Here is a 26811-nt window from a genome sequence, read left to right as displayed (position 1 = left end):
ATGATGGGTAAGTGCCTGCAATAGCTGTCCTATCTTGAGGCAACAACAGGCTAAGATGGTTCTAAAACTAGTTATGTAAAACCAACTTCTGAAAGTTTTGTGGGGAAAATAACCAAACCTCCCAAGCTGTCCTACATTCATCATTTTTAATTAACAGGGAAGTGCCTGTATATGCTCATTACAAGCACGTCCCCATTTTTCCTCTCAAGCTAGCAGACACTTTGTGTGAAGTATCATCATTTGGTTGAACATCTTAATTTTAAGATATTATATCAGAAAGGACAACGGTCTTTGATGGGATCTCTTTCACGCTCATGAGAAAGGGCCAGCCTTCCTACTATAAATCTGCAGGCAGCTGGTGAAACAAATATGAAAACAGTTGGTTTTTTAATAGCTCCGAAAGTGAAATTCTGGAAACCTTGCCAAGACGCCACAACTAACAGAAAAGTCTTGTTCTATCCCACAGTTCCTTATGCTGTAGAATTTAGTTGATAAAAGAGATAAAATAAGTAGGGGGAAAAATTAATACATTTTTTGCTGTCATCAAGTATTCTTAATGCCCCAGTTTAAGGTACCTGCCTCTGCCTCCGCCATGATCACTTTTGCCAACAGTGAGTGAACTGTATCAGAAGCAGATGTGACTGTCCTCTCTCAAAATATACAATATTTGATAATTCTCTTTTTTAGTATTCTGGTGCTCTAATTAGCTGCATGTAAAAATACTTGGAATATCGTAAGAACTCAACCTTCAGAATAATGTAAACTTCTGATAGTTCTAAAAGGTTAACAGTTTGTGAAGACAGCTATTTTTGCTTTATGTATGTCAAAGCTCAGGGCTTCCCCAGTGACTCAGCAGTAAAGAATACACCTGCAGTGCAGGAGACACGGGTTCAATCCTGGGGTTGGGAAGATGTCCTGGAAAAAGAAATGGCAACCCACTCCAGTATTCTTGCCTGAAAATTCTATAGATAGAGGAGCCTAGTGGGATACAGTCCATGGAGTCGCAAAGAGTCAGACACAACTGAGCACACACACATAATGGCTCATTCTATTCTAGACACATATTTACACGTGTGGGCAATGGTCTCACAAGTACTAAAGTAATAGTTCTCAAAGCGAAGGTGGACTGAGGGGGCTTCTGCTAACAATATAGATTGTCCACACCACTCTCCTTTAGCTCACAACTGTGAAACACACTTCTAACAGAAGAACCATCCATGTACCAAGAGTGTCCTACCTCTATGCTTTGTTAGACTGGAGGAGAGAGGTAAGAAGAATGGTAACTATCGCACTACAAAATTGTTCAAAATATCTAGGTATAACAATAATGTATGCATGCTGTTATACATACATTATATGAGGATCTGTGTCCAAATCCACAGAATTTACAACACCAAGAGTGAATCACCATGTAAATTATGGACTTTAGGTGATAATAATGTGTTGATGTAATCAACTGTAACAAATGTACCACTCTGGTGGAGTATGTTGATAAAGCAGGTGGTTGTGCATATGTGGGAAAAAAGGTTATATGGAAAAATCTCTGAACCCTCCCCTCAACTTTTCTATAAACCTTAAACCACTCTAAAAAGAACATTTAATATGAAATATATTTTTTAAAAATCTAGGTTTACTCTGCTGGCTCAGAAGAGCAAAATTAAAGTTAACAAATGATCTAAGTGTGCTATAACGGATCAGCTTAAGACATCCTCAGATGACAAAAAGATAAGGGAAAAACTGTATTGATCCACAGTGTGGCCAAACTGAAGATGGCATGTGGAACAAAAAGGGATTTCTACCTATAATTAAGTAATACCTCTGTAACTTACTGCTGCTGCTGCTGCCGCTGCTAAGTCACTTCAGTCGTGTCCAACTCTGTGCGACCCCATAGACGGCAGCCCACCAGGCTCCCCCATCCCTGGGATTCTCCAGGCAAGAACACTGGAGTGGGTTGCCATTTCCTTCTCCAATCTGAAACTTACTAAGTATATGCAAAAAGTCAACGGGCTATCAAGTCTGGCAAACACTACAGGAAACTAAGTACTAACAGGTTCGTTTGTGCATGCATGTGTAGGTTAAATTAATACCTATACTTAGGACATCATAATCTATTAGCCCATGTACTTTTCCTCAACTGCAGGCAGTTAAAGAAATATTTGAGGTCTCATTGTATACACTCTCAATTAAGCTTGTTTTTTAGTTACAAAAAAAAAAAAACACAGTGGATACACATAGAAAGGGACAAGATAAAGAGAGTGAAATGTGAAAAAGTTGATGCAAATAGAAATTTGGATAATGATTAAAGATGAAAGAATTGAAAGAAAAAGATGCACAATTTTCTCACTTTAAGATATCTGAACTAGAGGTAAATTATCCTTTCACATGGCTTTCCTCTTAAGTATCATATATAGTTAACTCATAGCCAGAGGCTTGCAGTTCAGGAGCTATCTAGTACTACTTGAGTCTTCATGGGCAAAAACCCTATAGCAATGGATTCTCAAAATGAGAAAAGCAGTCAGTCACAAAGATGACGTTCTCTTAATACATGGGAAAAATGACTAATCCACTGACCTAGGCATATATTTGCTTGTTTTACGCCAGGAAAATCCATTTACAGCTCGAGGATGGGCCAGATATACAAAAGAAAAGTCAGTTTCTCCTTCAGATTGTTTTTCTGAATTTTTATCTGGAGAGGTAACAGATGTCCGCCAGTTTTCTACATTATACCATACCTTTAAAAGACAGTCATCCTAAGAGGGTGGAAAAACAGAAACAGAAAAACATCCAGATCAGAATTAAAGGTTAAATCAAATACCAAAGGTAAGATTTTTCTTCCCAATTAAAGGAACATAGGGATGTAAGGAGGGGTTGGGCATGGAAAAATTAAGAAAATCTCTGATTCTGATACTTTTCTAACCAGCATTCCTTAACTGTTCTTTGAGTATTAAGGTATGTGAACGTGTGTATTTTGCAAAGGTTGGTTCAAGGAAAATGCTAGCTACTATTTGATATGGAAAATAAAGTCATTTAGGAAAGACCTAAAGATGAAGGATTCATTTTCTCACTTAGCCAAATATTAAATAAGAGACCATTACCATTAGTAGACTTCAAAATACTGCTAATTTTATAAAACAACATTTTTTATAGATTGTCATATGAATGTTCTAAGAAAATGATAATAACTAGTTAGCAACTAACACTATATGAAATATTCTAAGCACAATCAAAATTGCATCTCCTAATCTGGAAAGGAAAGCAAGAATGAGAGATTAGCATGTATCAGGTTCTGCGCTTAAGCTACTAATTACATTCCTGACAATGACTAAAGTTAATCAGATTAAAGAGCCCTAGTTTTCTCCTATAAAAAATTTAGGAGAAAATACCTCACCAAAAATTTAAGACATATCTCATATTCTTCGTCTGCAGATTTGAGTCATGGGAACAATAACTTCAGACTATTAGTTTTATTTAAAGTGCTCTGTGAAGCAATGATCTAAAAGAATGAAAATTTAAGGGAATTCACTATTCTGAAATAAATAGGTAATAACAAAGAAAAGTTACAAATATCCTTCGACAAAGTCTGTAAATTCTTTTACTATAAATACAGTCTAATATAGCTGTCAGCGAGAAGATAACATAACTAACAGTTATAGTTTATTGCTGACAATATACTATATCCAAGACACTGTGCCACTTTACATATCACTGTCTAAACTAACCCAATGATTCATGACCTATGAGGTAGGTATTATCATCCTTAGTTTATACATGAGGAAACCAAGGCTCAAAGTGATTAACTACTTACTCAAAATCAAAAAGTTGGTAAATGGCAAATTTATACCCAGATCTACATTTGATCTAAGCTGTTTCAATTATATCATATTGCCCTTTAACATAATAATATTTAGCCAATTTTTGCTATTTAACATATTTAACAGAAAATGTTTGCAACTTAAATAATGAAGCAAGTTAAATTTTTTTTAAATTACAAAATACACCATAAACACAACTTGATAATAGTATTTTCACAAATTACCTTCCCAGCAGTGGCAAAAAATTCTCCATCTGGTGAAAATTTCATTAAATGAACCTGGGAAGCAGTTCTGTAAATTAAATAGACAGGGCATAATTTTCAAGGAAAATTAAATGAGAGAATGCAACTTCTCTAAACTATATTCAGTAATCTGCTTCAAATACAAAATATGATAACATAAGTTTGACACTCACTTTTAAGTATATCTCATAATATAAATTAGAAATAGAAAATTTAATATTAAATATAAAAATTATTTTCAATATAAAAATATCTATGCATAAGAAGCATATAAGGAATGACTTGTCATTCTTTAAAGCTTAAGACAGAAGAGTCATAGGTTTCATTCCTTTAGAATATGAAAAAGAAAGGATTCACTTTTTAACCTGGAAATCTAATTTTTGGAGCTATGGATACTTACATTCCAACATACATTTACAAGAAAAATAAATCAGTATTTTATAATGAATTCTGCCTTAAGGCAGCATTTGCACAGTTGAAGATTATGTGTGTGTTAATGAGAGACTTCCATTATGGACTCGGCCTTCCAATTTCACCAACATACTTGGTGCATACTTGTCTTTCCTTCTCCAAGGAGTTTCAGCTCATTTCCCTCATCACCTTCCCTTCTGCCTTTCAGGAAATACTGATCTCATTTCTCACTATCATTGCTTTCCTTTTCTTTACACAAGTTTATGCTTAGACCAAGTCACACTAAACTTATTTGTAAAGCAAGCCAAAGTGGAATTCCGTCACAGTTCAATTTCAAATTAAAAAAAACTTTTTTACCTTGATTTTAATTATTATAAATACATAACAGAAAATAATAATATAAATGGGTGAAAAGAGGAAAATAAAATCATCTATAGCTTCACCAAAACCACAACACCCATTTCCATACAAAATCACTAGTAACATGTGAATATATTGACTTCCAGATCTCTTTCCACTCTACCTCTCCATCTACTTTCTGTGGGAGGTTGTGGGGAATCTGATGTCATATTTACAGTTTGCTCTGCAATATTTATTTTAAAACATTTCATGAACATTAAGTTCCAATACTTTGAAACTCCAATACTTTGGCCACCTGATGCGAAGAGTTGACTCATTTGAAAAGACCCTGATGCTGGGAAAGATTGAGGGCAGGAGAAGGGGACGACAGAGGATAAAATGATTGGATGGCATCACCGACTCAACGGGCATGGGTTTGGGGGGACTCCAGCAATTGGTGATAGACAGGGAGGCCTGGTGTCCTGGGGTTCATGAGGTTGCAAAGAGTCGGACACGACTGAGTGACTGAAGTGAACTGAACATTAAGTGGTACAGTGAACAGTTTTGAACACACATTTTTATGTATCTGGTTACTCTTAAAGATATCTTTAAAACAAATAATTAAAAGTGCTTGGTCTTACACTGCTATATTTAAAATGGATAACCAACAAGAACCTACTATATGGCACATGGAACTGTGCTCAATGTTGTGCGGCAGCCTGAATGGGAGCAGAGTTTGGGAGAGAATGGATACATGTATTTGTATGGCTGAGTCCCTTCACTGTTCACCTGAAACTATCATAACATTGTTTGTTAATCAGCTATACCCCAATAAAAAATAAAAAGTTTTTAAAAAATGCCTGGTCTTCATGATTGTGACTGTGTTGCCTCTACAGTCTTTTCTTAAAGCAGTATCTAAAGCAATTCTTTAAAAAGGGAATCAGATTTCAAGCTCTGCTCAAAACCCTCAACAGTTTCCCAACTCACTCAAAATTGAAATGCAAAAGCCCCACAATAACCTATCAGCTGCCTCCTGACTCTGATCATTTCCCCATTACTCCTCACAATGTTCACTTTCCTCCAGCCATAAGGTGACACACAGTTTTACCTCAGGGTCTTGCACTAGTTCCCTCCTCCAAAAGATATGCACACATAACTTAATTCCTTTATATCTATACTCAGCGTCACCTCTACTCCTCTTCCCCCATCCTACTTATTTTCTATCATACCTACTAGTCTTCGTCTAACACGTGTAAGCAGAGTTTTAAATGCACCACAAATGAACTATAATCAAGCTCAACTTTTAAATGTATTCCAGTTAGTGTAATCTTCAGTTGTTCAGTTCAGTTGCTCAGTCATGTCCAACTCTTCGCAATGCCATGAACTGCAGCACGCCAGGCCTCCCTGTCCATTACCAACTCCTGGAGTTTACCCAAACTCATGTCCATTGAGTCAGTGATGTCATCCAACCATCTCAACCTCTGTCGTCCTCTTCTCCTCCTGCCCTCGATCTTTCCCAGCATCAGGGTCTTTTCAAATGAATCAGCTCTTCGCATGAGGTGGCCAAACTATTGGAGTTTCAGCTTCAACATCAGTCCTTCCAATGAACACCCAAGACTGATCTCATTTAGGATGGACTGGTTGGATCTCCTTGCAGTTCAAGGGACTCTCAAGAGTCTTCTCTAACACCACAGTTCAAAAACATCTTCAGCGCTCAGCTTTCTTAATAGTCCAACTCTCATATCCATACATGACTACGGGAAAAACTACAGCCTTGACTAGACCGACCTTTGCTGAAAAAGTAATGTCTCTGCTTTTTGATATGCTGTCTAGGTTGCTCATAACTTTGCTTCCAAGGATAAGCGTCTTTTAATTTCATGGCTGCAGTCACCATCTGTGGTGATTGTGGAGTCCCAAAAAATAAACTCAGCCACTGTTTCCCATCTATTTGCCATGAAGTGATGGGACCAGATGCCATGATCTTAGTTTTCTGAATGTTGAGCTTTAAGCTAACTTTTTCACTCTACTCTTTCACTTCCATCAGTAGCCTCTTTAGTTCTTCTTCACTTTCTGCCATAAGGGTGGTGTCATCTGCGTATATGAGGTTATTGATATTTCTCCTGGCAATCTTGATTCCAGCTTGTACTTCTTTCAGCCCAGTGTTTCTCACGATGTACTCTGCATATAAGTTAAAAAAGCAGGGCGACAATATACAGCCTTGACGTACTCCTTTTCTTATTTGGAACCAGTCTGTTGTTCCATGTCCAGTTCTAACTGTTGTTTCCTGACCTGTATACAGGTTTCTGAAGAGGCAGGTCAGGAGGTCTGGTATTCCCAACTCTTTCAGAATTTTCCACAGTTTGTTGTGATCCACACAGTCTTTAAAGGCTTTGTCATAGTCAATAAGGCAGAAGTAGATGTTTTTCTGGAACTCTCTTGCTTTTTCGATGATCCAGCAGATGTTGGCAATTTGATCTCTGGTTCCTTTGCCTTTTCTAAAACCAGCTTGAACATCTGGAATTTCACAGTTCACGTATTGCTGAAGCCTGGCTTGGAGAATTTTGAGCATTACCTTACTAGCGTGTGAGATGAGTGCAATTGTGCGGTAGTTTGAGCATTCTTTGGCATTGTCTTTCTTTGGGATTGGAATGAAAACTGACCTTTTCCAGTCCTGTGGCCACTGCTGAGTTTTCCAGATTTGCTGGCATACTGCGTGTAGCACTTTCACAGCATCACCTTTCAGGATTTGAAATAGCTCAACTGGAATTCTATCACCTCCACTAGCTTAGTTCATAGTGATGCTTCCTAAGGCCCACTTGACTTCACATTCCAGGATGTCTGGCTCTAGGTGAGTGATCACATCATCGTGATTATCTGGGTCATGAAGATCTTTTTTGTATAGTTCTTCTGTGTATTCTTGCCACCTCTTCTTAATATCTTCTGCTTCTGTTAGGTCCATACCATTTCTGTTCTTTATTGAGCCCATATCTGCATGAAATGTCCCCTTGGTATCTCTAATTTTCTTGAAGAGATATCTAGTGTTTCCCATTCTGTTGCTTTCCTCTACTTCTTTGCATTGATTGCTGAGGAAGGCTTTCTTATCTCTCCTTGCTATTCTTTGGAACTCTGCATTAAAATGGATATATCTATCCTTTTCTCCTTTGCCTTTTGCTTCTCTTCCTTTCACAGCTACTTTGTAAGGCCTCCTCAGAGAGCCATTTTGCTTTTTTGTATTTCTTTTTCTTGGGGATGGTCTTGATCCCTGTCTCCTATACAATGTCACGAACCTCCGTCCATAGTTCATCAGACACTCTGTCTATCAGATCTAGTCCCTTAAATCTATTAATCACTTCCACTGTATAATCATAAGGGATTTGATTTAGGTCATACTTGAATGGTCTAGTGGTTTCCCCACTTTCTTTAAGTCTGAATTTGTCAATAAGGAGTTCATGGTCTGAGCCACAGTCAGCTCCCGGTCTTGTTTTTACTGACTGTATAGAGCTTCTCCATCTTTGGCTGCAAAGAATATAATCAATCTGATTTCGGTGTTGGCCATCTGGAGATGTCCATGTGTAGAGTCTTCTCTTGTGCTTTTGGAAGACGGTGTTTGCAATGACAGTGCGTTCTCTCTATTAGCCTTTGCCTTGCTTCCTTCTGTACTCCAAGGCCAAATTTGCCTGTTACTACAGGTTTCTTAACTTCCTACTTTTGCATTCCTGTCCCCTATAATGAAAAGGACATCTTTTTTGGGTGTTAGTTCTAAAAGGTCTTGTAGGTCTTCATAGAACCATTCAACTTTAGCTTCTTCAGCATTACTGGTTGGGGCATAGACTTGGATTACTGTGATATTGAATGGTTTGCCTTGGAAACAAACAGAGATCATTCTGTCATTTTTGAGACTGCATTTCAGACTCTTTTGTTGACCCTGATGGCTACTCCATTTCTTCCTAGGATCAATCTTCAGTTGATCCTAGAATAAAACTTGCATAGTTTACAGTCCAAGGCGTAAATGTTTACTTAAATAATAAACCACTTCAAATAAAGGAGTATGTCTAGTCCAAGCTACTAGGACTCTGTATAACTGTTTTTTAACTTAAGATTCTCTCCCTCTTCCAAATGTATGAAATACATCTCAAATTCTCAGTTCAACCCAAGAAGTCCCTTACCAGATTTGCAGTGACTGCACTACAGCACTTCTTTGTTCTTCTCTCCCTGCAATCTTATATGAAAGACTCAAAAGCAAAGCCACAGCTCTTTTAAAAGAATTATCTTTTTTGCAAAATCTTATTTCCTCTCTATATTTAAACCCTTTTTAATACCCATGACCTGACTATGGGGTGCAAAAAAACATAGAACTAGCTCCTTTGAAATCTTTGTAAATTGTACATATAGGAAATCTGCCTTACTCTGACTTTGGTATCTGATAGGTGGCTCAGTGGTGAAGAATCCCCCTGCCACTTCAGGAGAAGATACTGGGTTGGGAAGATCCCCTGGAGAAGGAAATTACAACCCACTCCAGTATTCCTGCCTTGGAAATACCATATACAGAGGAGCCTAGTGGGCTACAGTTCATGGGGTCTCAAGAAGAGATGGACACAACTTAGCAACTAAACAACTGCGTCACATAAAATTGACTCAGGAAGAATGCCCTTCCTTACATCCTGTCATACTGATTTACTGCTATATTGTCTATCTCCACCCATCCGTTCATGGCTATATTCTAAGCACTTTTACCACTGCCTGGAATGTGATAAGCACTCAACAAATATTTGTTGGAATGAATGAAAGAAATTTGGACTTGCTATCTAAAGAACATAAGAAAAATTAAGCCTACTGATTCATACTTCCATAAAGCATGATACTAATTTTATGCTCTCATTAACAGTATATATTACAGTATCTTTTCTCTACTCACTCACTAGTAATAGATATTATTCATTCTTTTCTTTATGGATATTTTACATTTCATGATTTTTGAGTGAGGTCAGTCAACTTAATATGCTGCTCATTATTCGCATATAATACTTCAAAAAAATTTCTAGAAACATTTTTCTCATTGTCCACTTTTGTTTACTTCTGAAATATCTACTACCTTCTAATTAATTTTTAAAACCTCCTTTTAAAAATGGCATTAACGGGGACGACAGAGAATGAGATGGCTGGATGACATCACCAACTCGATGGACATGAGTTTGAGTGAACTCCAGGAGTTGGTGATGGACAGGGAGGCCTGGCGTGCTGTGATTCATGGGGTCACAAAGAGTCGGACACGACTGAGAGACTGAACTGGACTGAACTGAACCCAAAATTGCATATATTTCCCATGAAGTTTTGTTTTTTCTTTTCTTATGGTCTTTTTGCTTCACAAAAGATTTTTACTGATACCCAAAACTATTAATTTTTTCCTTTTCTTTCTTTTTAATTTTTAGATGTGGTGTCATACTTAGAAAAATTTTCACAACTCTAAAATAGCACTTCTCATCCAATAGTGATAGCACACAAATGACAACTAATAGCCCAATACACAGTTTTTAATTTCCCAATAGTGACATTTAAAAAATGTAAAACGAAACAGGTGAAATTAATTATTTACTTAATCCAATATATCAAAAACATTAACATTTCAGTATGTAATCAACTAAAACTTAGTAAGCCTTTCACATTCTTTTGTTTAAAAGTTTTGAAATCCAGTGTATATTTTATACTTTTAGGACATCTCAATTCAGTCTAGCCATATTTCAAGCGCTCAAGTGAGACGTGGCTGCTGCTGCTGCTGCTAAGTTGCTTCAGTCGTGTCCGACTCTGTGCAACCCCATAGATGGCAGCCCACCAGGCTCCCCCGTTCCTGGGATTCTGCAGGCAAGAATACTGGAGTGCGTTGCCATTTCCTTCTCCAATGCATGAAAGTGAAAAGTGAAAGTGAATTCGCTCAGTTGTGTCTGACTCTCAGCAACCCCATGGACTGCAGCAGACACGGCATATTAAAATATGAAAATTTACCGGTATTTTCATCTAAATTTTTTTTGTTGTATACATATTGCATTTTCTTCCTTTTAAACTTGTTTTGGTGCCAAGTATGAAAGAGATTCTAACTTTGCTTTCTCCTCCACAGAGCTAGCAAGTTGCCTTACTGATGTAAAATGCCACCTTACATACTGAATCTCTGTGTACTTGGGTCTAACCCTGGACCCTAATCTATCCATTCCTATATCAACAACAAACGGCTTGATCTGTTGACGTTTTAGAATTAGTTTTACTATACTGTATGCCTTCATTCTTTTCTTCTTTAAGAACTTTACTTTTCTTGCCATATATGTCCTTTTAATATCTGAACTCCACTCACAAGTAGAAATTCCAATGAGATTTTGGTAAGAGTGATATTCAACATATAGATTAATTTGGGAAAAATATACTTCACAATGGGAAAATTCAGTCAAAAGTATGAAAGGTATCTGTCTTCCTTTTGTATAATTTAGAAAGCTGGGCCTTACATATTTCTGTTTCTTCCTATGCATTTTATTCAACAACTTACAAAAAAAGGATCTGCAGAGCATGGGAAATGGTGACTGTTCTATATATAAGAAAAGGTATGTCACAATTATAAAAAAAAATCAATACTTTTTATGATAGTATGCTTTTATACAATCTAAAATGCACTTATAATATAATAAGACCATACAAAATAGGTTTATTGGTTTAACCCCCTAACTAATTGCTTACTTGCATTGCCAAATGCATCTCCAATCCCCAAAGTTAAGATCTGTTTTATCTGGATTTTCATCTTCAGCTGGCTTCTCCAAGTTAGCATTGGACCAGAGTTGCAAACAGCTAGAACCAGTTAAAAGACGATTACCTGAAAAAATATGTATCATGCACCAAAAATTATATAGGTATTTAATTAGTGACTTAAGTTACATGCTCAAGAGTTTCCTATAATACTGTAAAGAATACAACCTTTTTAAAAAGTGAAATAAAAAGAGATTTGGATTATGAGGGAGTAAGGCTATATTTTAACTTTGTTGAAGAAGCTTAGACAGAAAGGGGAACAGATCTTGTAATCTTTCCCTCAACAAACATTTAATGAGCATCGTCTTTGTAACAGGCACTGTGCCAGGTGCTGGCAATACAATGACAAATGAGACACTGTCCTTTTTCATGATGGGTTCACGTTCCAGTAGAGAAATATTATGAACAGAAGCATGAAAACATGTGAGTTCAAACATATTCCAGAGAACGTTTCATAATCTCCTCATGGTTAAGGGATAAAGCGCATAGTAGACCTAAGAAAAGTAAGGTTGGGGGAAAAAAGCCATCATATTGTGAAGCATTTTTGAGGTTTGTAAGGAGTTTAGTTTGTTACAAGCAGCTGGGAGTTAAAAGATTTTATATGGAAGGATAGTTTGCAGAGTTGATCTGTATTCTACAACAAGTTGTCTCAGCTGGGAGGAGGGTGTCAATAGATAGACGTGAAGAGGCATATAAACCTCCTCCAATAACATACATGCAAAAGTTATAGGTATACTGATGCTGCATCACTTCAGTTGTGTCCGATTCTGTGTGACCCTGTAGACGGCAACCAACCGGGCTCCCCCATCCCTGGGATTCTCCAGGCAAGAACACTGGAGTGGGTTGCCATTTCCTTCTCCAATGCATGAAAGTGAAAAGTGAAAGTGAAGTCGCTCAGTCGTGTCCGACTCTTAGCAACCCCATGGACTGCAGCCTACCAGGCTCCTCCATCCATGGGATTTTCCAGGCAAGAGTACTGGAGTGGGGTGCCACTGCCTTCTCCGATAGGTATACTATGTGTATTTTTCTAGAGATAACCCATAATTTTCACCATACTTTCAAAAACCCCAGTACACAAAGAAGGGTAAATATTCTCTGTAATTCTAGAGACAGACAAGATTAGGAAAAACATAAGATGCTGAGAAACCTGGTCAAATGACTATAACATACAGATGGGAAGTCATGAGGATCTGAATTAAATATTAAAGTAATAAGCATGGATTTGAAAGCCATTTCAAAAAAACAAAATTTTCAAGGCTTAACACCAAATAAAAAATAGAGAGGTACAAGAGGTTTCAAGGATAGATCCCAACTATATGACTTGGATAACTGGTGAGAAGATTGTTTTGTCAAACAAAGAAAATAAAAAAGTACAAACTTTGGCCAAAAAGCTGACAATAAATAAGCCATTCATCTTGGCAACTGAAGACTATGGATTTGTAATCTCTCTGGAAAGATCACTTTATTTAAAAAGTGAGTCTGTGGCAAAACACTGACTTTAGATAGGAAATCCCTGTGTCTAAATGCCAAGTAAGCTACTTAATTAGCTATGTGAATTTGGTCAAGTTGGGCAACCACTGAGCCTCAGTTTTCTCACCTATAAAATTAGAAATTTGTGTAGAGTTGTTGTAAGAATTAGCTATTATATATATAAAATGTATCTGGCACAGGCTAGGCACTTAGCAGAAGCTCAATAAATACTAGCAATTAGGTAGAAAGTCTCATAGATGGATAAAAACAGCCCAGATAGTACTAACAAGACATTCCATTAAATATGGTTATTATTCCACTGTTGAGCTTACCAACAAATACACCTGTTCTTTTTTTGCTGAGATATATTTGACATGTACTATTACAAAGTACATATTACTTTCAGGTTATAAAATAACGATCCAATATTTGTATATAGTGTGAAATAACTACCACAGTAAGTCTAGTTAACATTCATCAACACATATGGTTACAATTTTTTTTTTATTGTGATGAGAACTTTTAAGATTTACTCTTTCTCTGAAACAGTTCAAATACACAGTACAGAATTAAGCATAGTTACCATGTCATGCATTATATACCAGGATTTATTTCATAACTCATAATCTTCACCTATTTCATCTACTCTCCCCAACCCCACCCTTCTCCACCCACTACCTCTGACTTCTCAATATCTGTGAATTCAATTTTGATAAGTTTTCTTTAACATAAACTAAGGGTGAAATTAAAGTATCCCCCCAAATTAAGAAATTAATATAGAATGCAAAATAATTCACCTTAGTTACAGAATGAAACAAAAGTAGGTAGGGTATAGTATAATACATTGATTTGAACAGAAAGAGCAGAGGTATGGCTATCACAGCAGGGGGAATAAAAAAGCATTAAGTCTAAAGTAGTAAATCTTAGGATTTAAGCAAGATGCAATGGTGGGTCTGGGGGCAATACAAAGGTATTACAGTCAGTTTACTAGCATCACTTGAAGAATATTCTTTATATCCAACATATACTAATAAGGTATATTCATCAAAACTAAAATACTAATATTTCACTTAATATTTCTGAACCAAACCTCTAAATTTTAAATTTTTGATTATAAAAAGAAAAATAATAAAATTTGTTGTGAATTTTAACTAAATCATGATTTAAAAGATAACTGTCAAGAACTACTGGCAAGTCACTAGCAGATATGTTAAGAAAATAAGTAGTTATCTTCTAACAGAACTCTGTAATTATGATTTCAAAGGAACTAAAATACCATCAATATCAATAATAATACTGATACTACCTTCTTAAGCATTAGTACTTACAGACCACAGGTACAGAAATTCCAAGCAACTACTAAGTCATTACTAAAGAACACTCACTTCAAGTAAAAAATGTTTTTATTATAGTTATTCATAAGAGACTTCAAATATCCAGTTCACTTGCTAACAATATTTTTTATAGGTAAGTACTAAAATACCTTTTTACAGAAAGCATCAAATACATTCATAGTTAACCATTCTTCATATGTTAAGTAATCTGCTCACGATCACAAAACTTCCAGTCATATATACAAACATTTATTGACAGTTTAATATATGACGGACCCCAGATAAATTACTGAATAAAATAGAATCTAAGGCCTTGTCTAACAAAATAAATAATTACAATAAATTGTAGTGCTATCACAGAATAATCATATAATTTATCATCCAAACAGGAACACTTGTGAAAATAAAAGATGACACCATTAATAATTATATGAGGACAATAGGCATAAACTGGACATGAGTAACCTTATACACAGTAGAGTTAAATACAAAGTGCCTTACTAAATGCCAAATTTGAATCCAGGTTAAATTTTTACTGTTCTCACTGTATGCATAAAATACACATGCAAGATGCCAGCTAGCAAGCATCAACCTCATGAGATAAAACATTTTAAAACATTGTGAATTTTTAAAATCTGAAGTAATCTCTTTATCTTGTAAAACAATTTAGCAAGGTTCTGAACTTTGTATTCTAAATTAAGATTTTTTTCTCAGTCATTTTATCTACTATACATAACTGCATCTCCTATCTGTGTATTGCTTTCATCAGTCACTCGATATGAACTGAGCACCTACAATGATAAAGGCACTGAAACAAGTTATTTCTCATTTAGACTACTGTGAAAGCATTTTTCAAAGGTAATTAAAATACAATATTTACCTTCCTGTTCCTCTTGTCTCTGATCATTCTAAGACACTGCTACCAGAAAAATCTGGCAAAATCATAAATCTTAGTTTGCCACTAGCCACTTTCAAAAACCTATACATTTTATACAATTTAAAAGAATTAAGTTATTTAATTATTTACATGACTGTAAAGGCTTTCCCCAATACTTCAGCCACCTCATGTGACAAGTTGACTCACTGGAAAAGACTCTGATGCTGGGAAGGACTGCGGGCAAGAGGAGAAGGGGACAACAGAGAATGAGATGGCTGGATGGCATCACCGACTCGATGGACCTGAGTCTGAGTGAACTCCAGGAGTTGGTGATGGACACAGAGGCCTGGCGTGCTGTGATTCATGGGGTCGCAAAGAGTTGGACACGACTGAGCGACTGAACTGAACTGAAGTGAAAGGCTTTCCATCTGCTGTATTCTTATAGCTTCACCAGACTCACTCCAGTCTAATGAAGTACTAACCAGTATCAGAACATATCCTACGCTTTCCTTTCTTGTTCCTTTGCTCACTCTGGTAAACTGGTAAAAATTGCTTTAGGATTATTTTTTAATGCAGAAATAGGTAAGTTTTTCTTTCTCTTTCTCTCTCTTTCATTATCTCTTCTTAGAATTCACTTGTTTTTTCCATCCTCAACCTATCCCTGCTCCCTGGTGGCTCAGATGGTAAAGAATCTGTCTGCAATGCAGGAGACCTGTGCTTTGACTGGGTCGGAAAGATCCCCTGAAGAAGGGAATGGCTACCCACTTTGGTATTCTTGCCTGGGGAATTCCATGGACAGAGGAGCTTGGTGGGCTACAGACCACGGGGTCACAAAGAATCAGACACAAAACTGACTACCACTTTCACTTTCAACCTATCCCCACCCTCACTATCAAAGTCATCTACTCTCATGTTAAAAGGCTCGCCTTCAATGAAACTTTGATTCTCCAGAGACAATTAGTGTCTGCTTCCCAAAATAACACATATTCCTACAATAGCTGGACACTATTATGGTGTATATTTTCCTCATTTCAGTATAAGCTGCAAAATTACACAACTTGTTTTACTTACTTTTGTGTTCTCTATCATTTCACACAAAGCAGAACTGAAATACATAAAAGTAAAAAAAATCAATAGCCCAGACAAGTATTATTTCAGTTAATCCTTCTTTTCTTACCTGCAGGATCCCAAGTTATATTGTGTACTATGGAGTCCAGAAAAAATTGGCCACTTTTCTGCCATTGACTATATAATTCCTAAAATTTGAAAAAAAGGTCATTTAGTCTATGTCTACACTGACACTAATTATTTTTAATAATACATGTACTCATTTCTTGAGGTATAATTGAGCACTGAGTCACATTTGAAGAGAATAAAATGTTCAGTCTAGTCAAGAAAAATAAAGAGTATGTGATGGAGATCAATGCGAGCATATCCATTCCTGGAAGGTTCAAAAGTCTGTCTTTACTATATTTAGACAATCATTAAGTATCTGCCAACTAGGACAATATACGTATTAACCTCAAACTTTTAAAGTTACTATTATTACTTTATTATTATTATTATAGCTACAAAGGTTTAATTGTAAATATGTCTGTGTCTCTGCTATTTGAAGATTCCTTCTCTTTTAGTGTTTCACCTTCACCTGAGGGCATATGGTAAGTGTGAATATTCAGAATAAGAGATGTTAACACTGCTCTTATATAAATATAAAGGCTTTTCATCCCTTAGAGCAGTATTTTTCAAACTTTTTTAACCTGCAAACCAGTAAGAAATACACATTGCACTGTAACCCAGAACACATATATGCATACACACAAATGCAATCTAAGTTTATCTTAATACATGTAATGAACTCTAATATTTCTATTCTTTTTCATTTTCTTTTAAAGTCAGGTTGTGGCCTACTAAGTTGACATCTCTAACTTCTAATAGATTGAGACCCATAAACACTCTCTGAGTACAGTGGTTCCCATACTTTGGTATGAAAATAATGTGAGATATTTACTAAAAACTCAGACTCTTAAGACCCATGCTCAAATGTTCAGATTTAAAAGGTCCAGGACTGGGCACAGGAATCTGTACTTTAAACCAACATCTCCAAGTGATTTTGATACAGGTGACCTGCTGAATACGCTTTTATGAAACACTATGTGGGCTTCCCTGGTGGCTCAGACAGTAAAGAATTTGCCTGCAATGCAGGAGACCTAGATTCAATCCCTGGGTTGGGAAGATTTCCTGGAGGAGGGCATGGCAACCCACTCCAGTATTCTTGCCTGGAGAATCGCCATGGACAGAGAAGCCTCGCGGGCTACAGTCTATGGGGTTGCAAAGAGTCAGACACAACTGAGCAACTAAGCACATTTTGCAGGAATGGCTCTCAACCATCAAAAGACTCCCTCTACAACTAGATGAACAAGTGTGCGTGTGTTAGTCGCTCAGTTGTGCCCGACTCTTTGAGACCCCATGGACTGCAGCCCTCCAGGCTTCTCTGTCCATGAGATCTTCCAGGCAAGTATACTGGAGAGGTATACCATTTCCTTCTCCAGGGGATCTTCCCAACCCAGGGATCGAACCCGGGTCTCCTGCACTACAGACAGATTCTTTACCAACTGAGCTACAAGGGAAGCCCAGATGAACAAGTATAGGCACAATTCCACAGGTACAGATTCACAATTCCCCAGAGAAGGACCTGGACACACTATCAACTAGTGATTCTGAAGTGCTCCTCTTGTGAAGAACTACCATCTTAACAGAATATTCCAGAATGTACAAATAAAATAATATTTTTATGAGGCTCTAAAGATGCTCTGATACTATATCTTGGAATTAAAGATTCTGAGCATCTTCCAAGTTAATAATCTTTCCATTTGATCCAGTTTCCCTTTATTCATCAGGTTCTTTACCCTGCCCTCTCTGCAAACTCAGTGCTGCTACCAATAAACCAGCCTCTTCTTATTGAATTTTTCAGACTATTAAACAATTATAACTAGTACAAGAGTTATAACTGAAATTCTCATTTCTACCCTTATTAATAAAGGCATTTTAACATAACAAACTGATTTTTTAAAGTCAGTTATTTCATTCAACAAATATTTATTGACTAGTATTTGAAATACAGTGTTTTATAAGGAACAACCACCTATAAAATATGTTTCTAGTACTATCAACTACTAATTCCTAAGGGTATGAGAGCCTCTAACACTGGATTCATAGATAATAAAATAAACACAAACACAAATGAGAGAAGTGTGGACTCTCCTTCCATGAAAGTTTTAAATGGACATAAATTAACCTAGAGAAAATATTTTTCATTAACACAAGGTAAGAAAAAAGAATGCTCACATCTAGGGATCAAGACAACTAGTTTCACGCTTAGATCTATGGCTCAACTGCTGTATTATTGCTCAAGTCACATATTTTTGAACCTCTGCTGCCTTATTTATAAAAAAGAAATAACAGCTGCCCAACTAAGTCAGAGGGAATTTGTAAGATATTAATAAGCTAAGTGAAGATGAAATGAAAACTGTTAAAAGATACATAAGATAAATTATTAACACACTGTTTAATTTTTCACATTTAACACACTTCCAGTCTTTGAAATCAAGAATAAATAGATGTTAAACAATTTTGGAATTGAGCAAAGAGCCTCTTAAAGCTGACCTGCTTAATATCAAACAGCTACAGAGCAGCAGATAAATAAACCATTTCTATGACTCCTACTACAACTTTCTTTAGACCACAATATGCTGATCCTCTTTCACAGTTAAAATCAGTAGTTTAACCTTCAGTAGAGATGAATAAAATACCTTGGTCTGCTATATTTAAGAGTATCAAAACACAAAAAATCTACTACATAACCTCAATATTTATAAACTATTGTTTTAAGCAACTTTCAGAACTATTCCTGAATATAGATTCCTTACAAAGAAAAAACATTCACAAACCTACTAACAATTATTACATGATTTAATAAGGGCAAGAAAGTAAATCCAAGGGGTATGTTAAGATTTTGCAGTCAAAACATGTCACTTTAAGAACAAAATATACAAAGAAAAAAGCTATACAAAAGAAGATCATAGAAACAAAAAACAAGTGCCACATATGACTAGACAATGATGTTTGCCAGTATTAACAAAGTAACTGACAAATTTCAAGTTGTTGACTCTTCAAGTAAGAAAAAAAAAAAAAATGACAGACCGGAAAAAAAAAGCATTTCATAATTCAGTAAGCACAATTTAGTTTAATTCTACTTCAATGAAACACTTACACATTTTAAAGAAGGAAGTGGCATTTAGCATGTTGTCTTTAATTACAGTGTACAATTTATACTGATTTATGTGACAATCACTCTAATTTTGTACTCAAAAATATTATCTCTTAAAACACATTTCCATTTCTAATAGAAAAAGATAAATTACTGACCAAATTTTTCTTTTGCTTCGGTAGGTTAACTGGTTCAAAAACAGAAATAACATTTCCATAGGATGCTGCAATCTTTTAAAAAGAAAAAAGAAAGAAAACTTATAAATATGTTGTTACTGATGAATCAAAAGAGCAAAGGAAATGAATAGTATAACTTACAAAATACTCAACACAAAATTTCTTTCACCAATACTTGAGAATATCAGTTTTGGGGGTTACCATATCTGAGTCAGAATCCCAGCACTGTCACTTACTGAATACCACCAAGGTAATCTCTTTGAACCTCAGTTTCCCTATCTATATTTACAGTATGTATTATATTATCTTCCTAGTAGAATTGAGGGTTGAAATAATATCTGTAAAGCATCTGGTAAAGAACACTAAATGTTAATTCCCTTCCTCACATAAGAAAATGTATTGATGTATTCCCTATGGAATTTGATGACTTAAAAATCAGTTTTTAGGTTATCTGTCCTCAAAAGTTCACAATTCTGTCAGTGTATATTTAACTTATTGGAGATAAAACTTAGATCTATTCCTTTGTGAACTCTTTAAGAAGTATACTTTTTCAATATTCTATTTTATTTGAGTATCTTTAAAATTTACCCCTTAATCAATGAAAAATAAACTTTGCTGGCTTTGTTTTATTAGGTAGCTACAACTGCAGCCTGAGTGAGTGACAAATGAAGAATATTAAAACATCAGAAATCAGATATATAGATAGAATGAATGATCAGGAATAAAAATAAGAACATATAACCCAGTGAAGAAGAGTAAGAAATGAGGATATAACATACATATGGGAGTGGATATTTTTAAGTGTTCTGAGGAGTTCTGGGGCTTCCCTGGTGGCTCAGAGGTTAAAGCGTCTGCCTCCAATGCGGGAGACCCAGGTTTGATCCCTGGGTCGGGAAGATCCCCTGGAGAAGGAAATGGTAACCCACTCCAGTCTTCCTGCCTGGAGAACCCCATGGATGGAGAAGCCTGGTAGGCTACAGTCCACGGGGTCGCAAAGAGTTGGACACGACTGAGCGACTGAACGGAACGGAGGAGTTCTGAGAATATAGAAATTATCTACACTGAGTTCATCCAGGAGTGTTTAGTTTGTGCCTTTATGTGTGGCTAGGATTTCAAACTGTAGTCAGTGTTCAATTTCAAAAATAGGGCACAGTATGAATACAAGTGTAAATATTAAAAGAAGTAAAGTATGTTGGGAGGTGACTGACCAGCAGCCCAGCCAGAAAGAGAATAATGAACGTGAGGCCAAAAAGGTAGGTGTGAGTGCATTAAAGAAAGTCTCAAACCAAGGTGAACAACTTAAACTTTTCTGAAGTAATGGGAAACTAAGAACAGTTTAAAGCAAATGAATAACAAGTCAAATGCAGACAAATTTTCTTAGGAAAACTAATCTGGTAGTACTACAAACATAAAACTAGTAATGATAAAATATTGATGCCTATGGTATCAAGAAGCACTTCCTTCTAAAAGTTAAACAGAAGTCCCAAATACCAAAACCTATAAATTTTCATCTTGATATCTTAAGGAATCATTTGATTATACTGATACTGTCTATAAAACAAAGGAAATGTACCCTTTATCAGAATGATTAGAAAACCAAATGACCTCTTCATTCTAACCTGTATTTCATGTAATATAGTAACCCATCAAGCTCCTCTGTCCATGGAATTCTCCAGGCAAGAACACTGGAGTGGGTGGTCATCCCCTTCTCCAGCGGATCTTCCTGATCCAGGGATCGAACGCAGTTCTCCTGCATTGTAGGCAGATTCTTTACCATCTTAGCCACCAGGGAAGCCTATAGTATAGCTTATCCCAAAAAGGTAATTCATATTGGAAATTACTAAAATTAGATTTCCAACATTAACTAGCCTCATGTGAATCTAGACGGTAGAAGTGAGCTTTCACACAATCAAGATTACAGAACTACAGAGCTAGGAGAGCAAGCAAAAATGAAGAGAAAGGAAAAAGTTTAAAGGATTTTTGGCATTCCATAACAAAAATCATTTTTGTAGTACAGGGAGAATGAAAGACATGAACAAAAGAAAGACAGATAAGACACCTGCAACTCTACTGAAAGGAAGGGGTAGACGAATAACAAAACAAAAAACAGTAGTCCAAAAAAACAGGCAAAGACTACAAGAGTTGAAACGACTTTACCATGAACATCTTTAAGCTAGGTCAGAAGACATAACTTTTCAGAATGGCAAGTTTACTAGGAATGATTAAAAATAAGGTTGGGACTATTTTGATTTCTCACACAAGATGTTCTAACATTATCACAGAGTCAAACAATATACTTTAAGTATCTAGCAAAAAAAATTACATTTGCAAAGTTCAGCCTAGTCTAGCTACAACCGTATCTAGGCTTGGTCATCCATGCCTAGATGGTGCTATATGAAGCTCTATACTATACTGTTTGTAAGTTATAACTCTCCCAACTCTGGTACTATACAGAAACCATATTTAACCTGATGTAAAATCATATAACCCATTTCTTTTGATTTTGTTGCTGTTTCACTTTCAAGGTAATATTTTTCCTTTTCATATGTAAATAGAAGTTGATTAAATTTTTCATTTTTATAGACTTGGAATAAATTACTTTAAAAATTATAGCATTTATGTTGATTTTTTTACAAAGCTTATCCCAAAGTTACAAGGAGATAACTACCTGTCTAAAGACAAAGTAGGACTCTAACAATAATTACTTTTCAGGAGTTTATTTCTAAATAGACTGAAGTTTATTGTTATTCCTTTCCTTCAATCCAATAAATTTTGAAATAAATTTTACATCTACTCTACAGGCAATAAATATTATATCTGTCAACTCATGGAGAAAATTATGCTATATTTCAAGATTATACAAGAATATAATTCCTGACAGTCTCTAAGATACATTTAAGTCAGGAATTTTGTTCTCTAGGGTACATCTAGAGAGACAAAGATATCTGCAGCTACATTGTCTTGGAAACACAGTAAGTCTCTAATTCAACAGGAAATGATACATCAGAGACTATACTGACAAAAACCATACTCAAGTCTCATATTACCGCAAGATTACAAACCTTGCCTTGTTGCATTGAACAATCTACACATCCTACTTGAATATTTCCATGTTTAGCTCCTGGGATTATTTGCAGTCTTTCAAAATCACTTCCCAGTATAACAATGTCACATCCAGATGCGTAAGCCTAAAAACAAAACAAAAAAGAACAAAATAAACTAAAAATGATAAAATTGTCAACAAAATATTTTATCACATAAAACACTGGCATTAAATATTATATTTTAACAGACTTATTTTAAATATTCTTTTTTTTAAATCTTCATTATTTGAGAATATTTCCCTTACCTCCCATATACAAGACCCATCAGTCCTATCTGCAAACTATATACCAATTCCTTTCACTTCTTCCATCTTGATTGAATGCTACTGCACTTATCTAAACTACCATAATCTCTCTCCTGCATGATTGCTTATACTCTGATCACTTCCATTCTTGCTTCCCTCTATAACTACTTTCCACACAAAGACAAAAGTGATCTTTTAAAAATGTTTATTACACCAAGCAATTTTCCCTGATTAAGTCCCTTCAATAGTTTCCTCATTGGACTTGGAACAAAATCTCAACTTCTTACCAATGTCAATGCCCTAAATGACTGTCCTAATTCCCCAAATCATCTCAAGCTACTCTTTCATCCCTTCAATTGGCTCCTGCCACTATATTACCCTTTAATCTGTTCCTTGGGTATATCAATCTTTTTCTACCTCAAGGTAGTTTTCCTTCCTTCTACCTGCCTGGTCTTTGTCTAACTTCTATTCAACATTCAGGTCTCAGTTCCTGAATATACCCATATTCTTGCTCCCTCTCCTCTAATGACTTTTTGTTCTTTTTCTTCACAGCATACACCACAATTTGCAAATATCTTGCTTGTTACCCATTTCCATTACTACAAGTTAAAGTCCATGACAAAAAGGTAGAGTTCAAGTTTATCTTGTTCTCTGATCTTAAGATCACAGAAGTTTCTTCCATTTAAGAGCACATGACTGTCATCCTGGAATTTATATGCAGCATAACCCTGAAAATAAAATATCCATCACAAACTGTTTTCCATCCTGGTAAGTTCTGAAAATCTCAGTAATTCTTTACTTTCTCATCTCTTTTGCACATATACATACACTTTGCTGCTGCTGCTAAGTCACTTCAGTCGTGTCCGACTCTGTGTGACCCCATAGACGGCAGCCCACCAGGCTCCCCCGTCCCTGGGATTCTCCAGGCAAGAATACTGGAGTGGGTTGCCATTTCCTTCTCCAATGTGTGAAAGTGAAGTCGCTCAGTCGTGTCCGACCCTTAGTGACCCCACGGACTGCAGCCTACCAGGCTCCTCCATCCACGGGATTTTCTAGGCAAGAGTACTGGAGTGGCTTGCCATTGCCTTCTCTGATACACACACTTTACTTAATGCAAAAAAATATTATACTTAATATATATACTTTATGACCATAAATCCTACCAAGGTCAAATGGTTCTGTATAAGCTACAAAAAATATTAGAAAAGGGATTTGAGAGAACATACAAATAAATCTGCTCACATTATCAAAAATATTAGGCCTAAATTAGCTGACAGCTTCTAGAGTGGCAGAGTGGGCTTGATTTTGACTTCTGATCTAGAGCTCTTTCAGTGGGAGCACAGGAACTTCCTTAGTTAAGCATGCTTGCCTGCTGCTGCTGCTGCTAAGTCACTTCAGTCGTGTCCGACTCTGTGTGACCCCATAGACGGAAGCCCACCAGCCTCCCCCGTCCCTGGGATTCTCCAGGCAAGAACACTGGAGTGGTTTGCCATTTCCTTCTCCAATCTGTGAAAGTGAAAAGTGAAAGTGAAGTCGCTCAGTCGTCCGACCCTTAGCGACCCCATGGACTGCAGCCCACCAGGCTCCTCCATCCATGGGATTTTCCAGGCAAGAGTACTGGAGTGGCTTGCCATTGCCTTCTCCGATGCTTGCCTGGGATCTTCCTAAAAAGAATTACGAGAAATCAAGTGCGGTTCTACTAGTGTCACACAGTGGGAAAAACTGGCTCAGAAAACAAACAAAAAACCTCATGATGGTCTGCTCACCTCTGTGTAAATACCCACGACAGGATCACAAGGCTTGTCACAAGATTATCCTCAAGAGTAAACTCCAAAAAGCAATTTAAGAAAACTTTTCATTAATGATCCTCTAAAATACCTTAATATTTTAGAAACTGATTTTATCCTGAATTTTAAATTTTTATAAAATACTGTCACTGTTTACCAAAATATAATATTAAATGCAGAGTGTTTACAATTTAGATTTCCTTCTCACTACACAAACTTTTTTCAATTTCTATTAGCCAGGATAAATAGATACACTTATATATATATATTTAAAAACTTTAATGTGTTCATAACCTCTGCCTTCATGTACTGCAATTATCTATCTACTCTTAGATATTGTGTTGCACCGATTTTTGTCAATCATGACTAAATTTTCCTGAATCAAGTCTGCATTAATCCTGAAGTACCTCAAAAATTACTGCTTAATTAATGTTTAATACAAGTATTGAACATCTTCAGACTTGATAAATGCAGAGTTATCTCAGAAACAGACACCTACCCAACAGAAAGATGCCAACTCATAATACAAATTGTGATCATTCAAAGACTTATCCAGTCCTAGATTACCCTTTCTTTTTTCCTGCTACTGTATTATATTATCACAGCTTGTCAGTTAATTTTTCCTTAGTGAAAGTACTAGAAGATGCAAAGCTATCGATTCCTAATTTTGGTAACCAGTGAACCAGTGAAGTTGCTCAGTCATGTCCAACTCTTTGCGACCCCATGGACTGTAGCCTACCAGGCTCCTCCATCCACGGAATTGTCCAGGCAAGAGTACTAGAGTGAGTTGCCATTTCCTTCTCCAGGGGATCTTCCCAACCCAGGGATCAAATCCAGGACTCCCACATTACAGGCAGATGCTTTACTGTCTGAGCCACCAGGGAAGCCCAATTTTGGTCAATTTAAGTCAAATAAATGTTATTGATCTTCATTGAGAATATCTCTCTCATTCAGCCTGGCCTTTCTTCTTTCAGAGTTACAACTAGTGGATGGCAATAAACTGGTAAATGGAAAAAACAAAAACAGAATATAACTAATTGCAGTCCACACTTCATGAGTTGACTATTATCCCTGGGGCTTTATAATAAAAAAAAAAAAAAAACTCCTGATTTTCTTGACTATAGAATTTTAATTTTTATAGTTTATTTGATAATGTAATTAATTAAACATAAAATGCATTAAAGAGTCAAACTATATTTGCATCTTTTTGTTTCTCAATCATTTTTAAGAGTATGTAAGTATCTCCTTAAAAATCCTGCTGTGCACAGAATACTGGTTGAATAAACTATAGTACATAGGAACAATGGAGTATTACACAGCTATAAAAAGAATGAGGAAGAAGCCTATGAACTGATAGAGTGATTTCCAGGGGATAGTATCAAGTGAAAAATTAAAAAAACAAGTAGAAAAGGGCTGACTTACTTGTCTTTGCCTGACTTACTTCACTTGGCATAATACCCTCTAGATCCACATATTTTGTCTCAAATGGCAAGATTTCACTCTTTTTTATGATTAATATTCCACTGTGTGTGTGTGTGTACAGGCACTGGGTGTACACATATACGGATGAAAATGAATGCATATGTGTATGTGTGTGTGTATACATGTACATATGTATACATGAAATTTAATAATTTCAAAAATCATGACCAGCATCCATTGGTAGATGAATAAAGAAGATGTATATATATATACATGTATACACACACACCCCTACACATTTTTATTCATTCATCTACCAAGGGATGCTAGTTATGATTTCTGAAACTTAACTAACATCAGAAATAAATGAATCAGAATGAGGGGGAAACAAATGAACTAACTACATTACAAACAAATACTACATCTACACTGAAAGAAAGAAGGCAGGAAAAAACTAAGTAATTTATGAACACAGAATTTGACTAATATATTTTCAGCCTTGGAGAGTGAGAAGGAAAAAACTTTGGCACCAAAGTTTT

General features: G+C 36.0%; 1 protein-coding gene across 9 annotated transcripts in view; it reads right to left on the bottom strand.

Annotated features, from left to right (window-relative positions):
• DMXL1 (Dmx like 1) overlaps nucleotides 1–26811 on the bottom strand; it is a 127927-nt gene that overhangs the window by 89362 nt on the left and 11754 nt on the right. For all 9 annotated transcript variants that reach the window (XR_008686557.2, XR_008686558.2, XM_055431337.2 and 6 more), the window contains exons 2-7: nucleotides 22777–22902; nucleotides 19697–19768; nucleotides 16449–16527; nucleotides 11525–11657; nucleotides 4037–4103; nucleotides 2572–2750 (exon numbers count right to left, since the gene is read on the bottom strand). Coding sequence is in view for 7 of the 9 variants with exons in the window: in XM_055431337.2 (XP_055287312.2) it covers nucleotides 2572–2750; nucleotides 4037–4103; nucleotides 11525–11657; nucleotides 16449–16527; nucleotides 19697–19768; nucleotides 22777–22902 (656 nt within the window). In the remaining 2 variants the exon portion in view is untranslated. The remainder of the gene's footprint in view (nucleotides 1–2571; nucleotides 2751–4036; nucleotides 4104–11524; nucleotides 11658–16448; nucleotides 16528–19696; nucleotides 19769–22776; nucleotides 22903–26811) is intronic.

This window comes from Moschus berezovskii, chromosome 8 (assembly GCF_049115385.1).
Source record: "Moschus berezovskii isolate FMDL1 chromosome 8, NW_MosBer_1.0, whole genome shotgun sequence".
NCBI lineage: Eukaryota > Metazoa > Chordata > Mammalia > Artiodactyla > Moschidae > Moschus > Moschus berezovskii.
The sequence above is the reverse complement of the archived record's forward strand: the minus strand, read 5'-3'. Positions and strand labels throughout refer to the sequence as shown.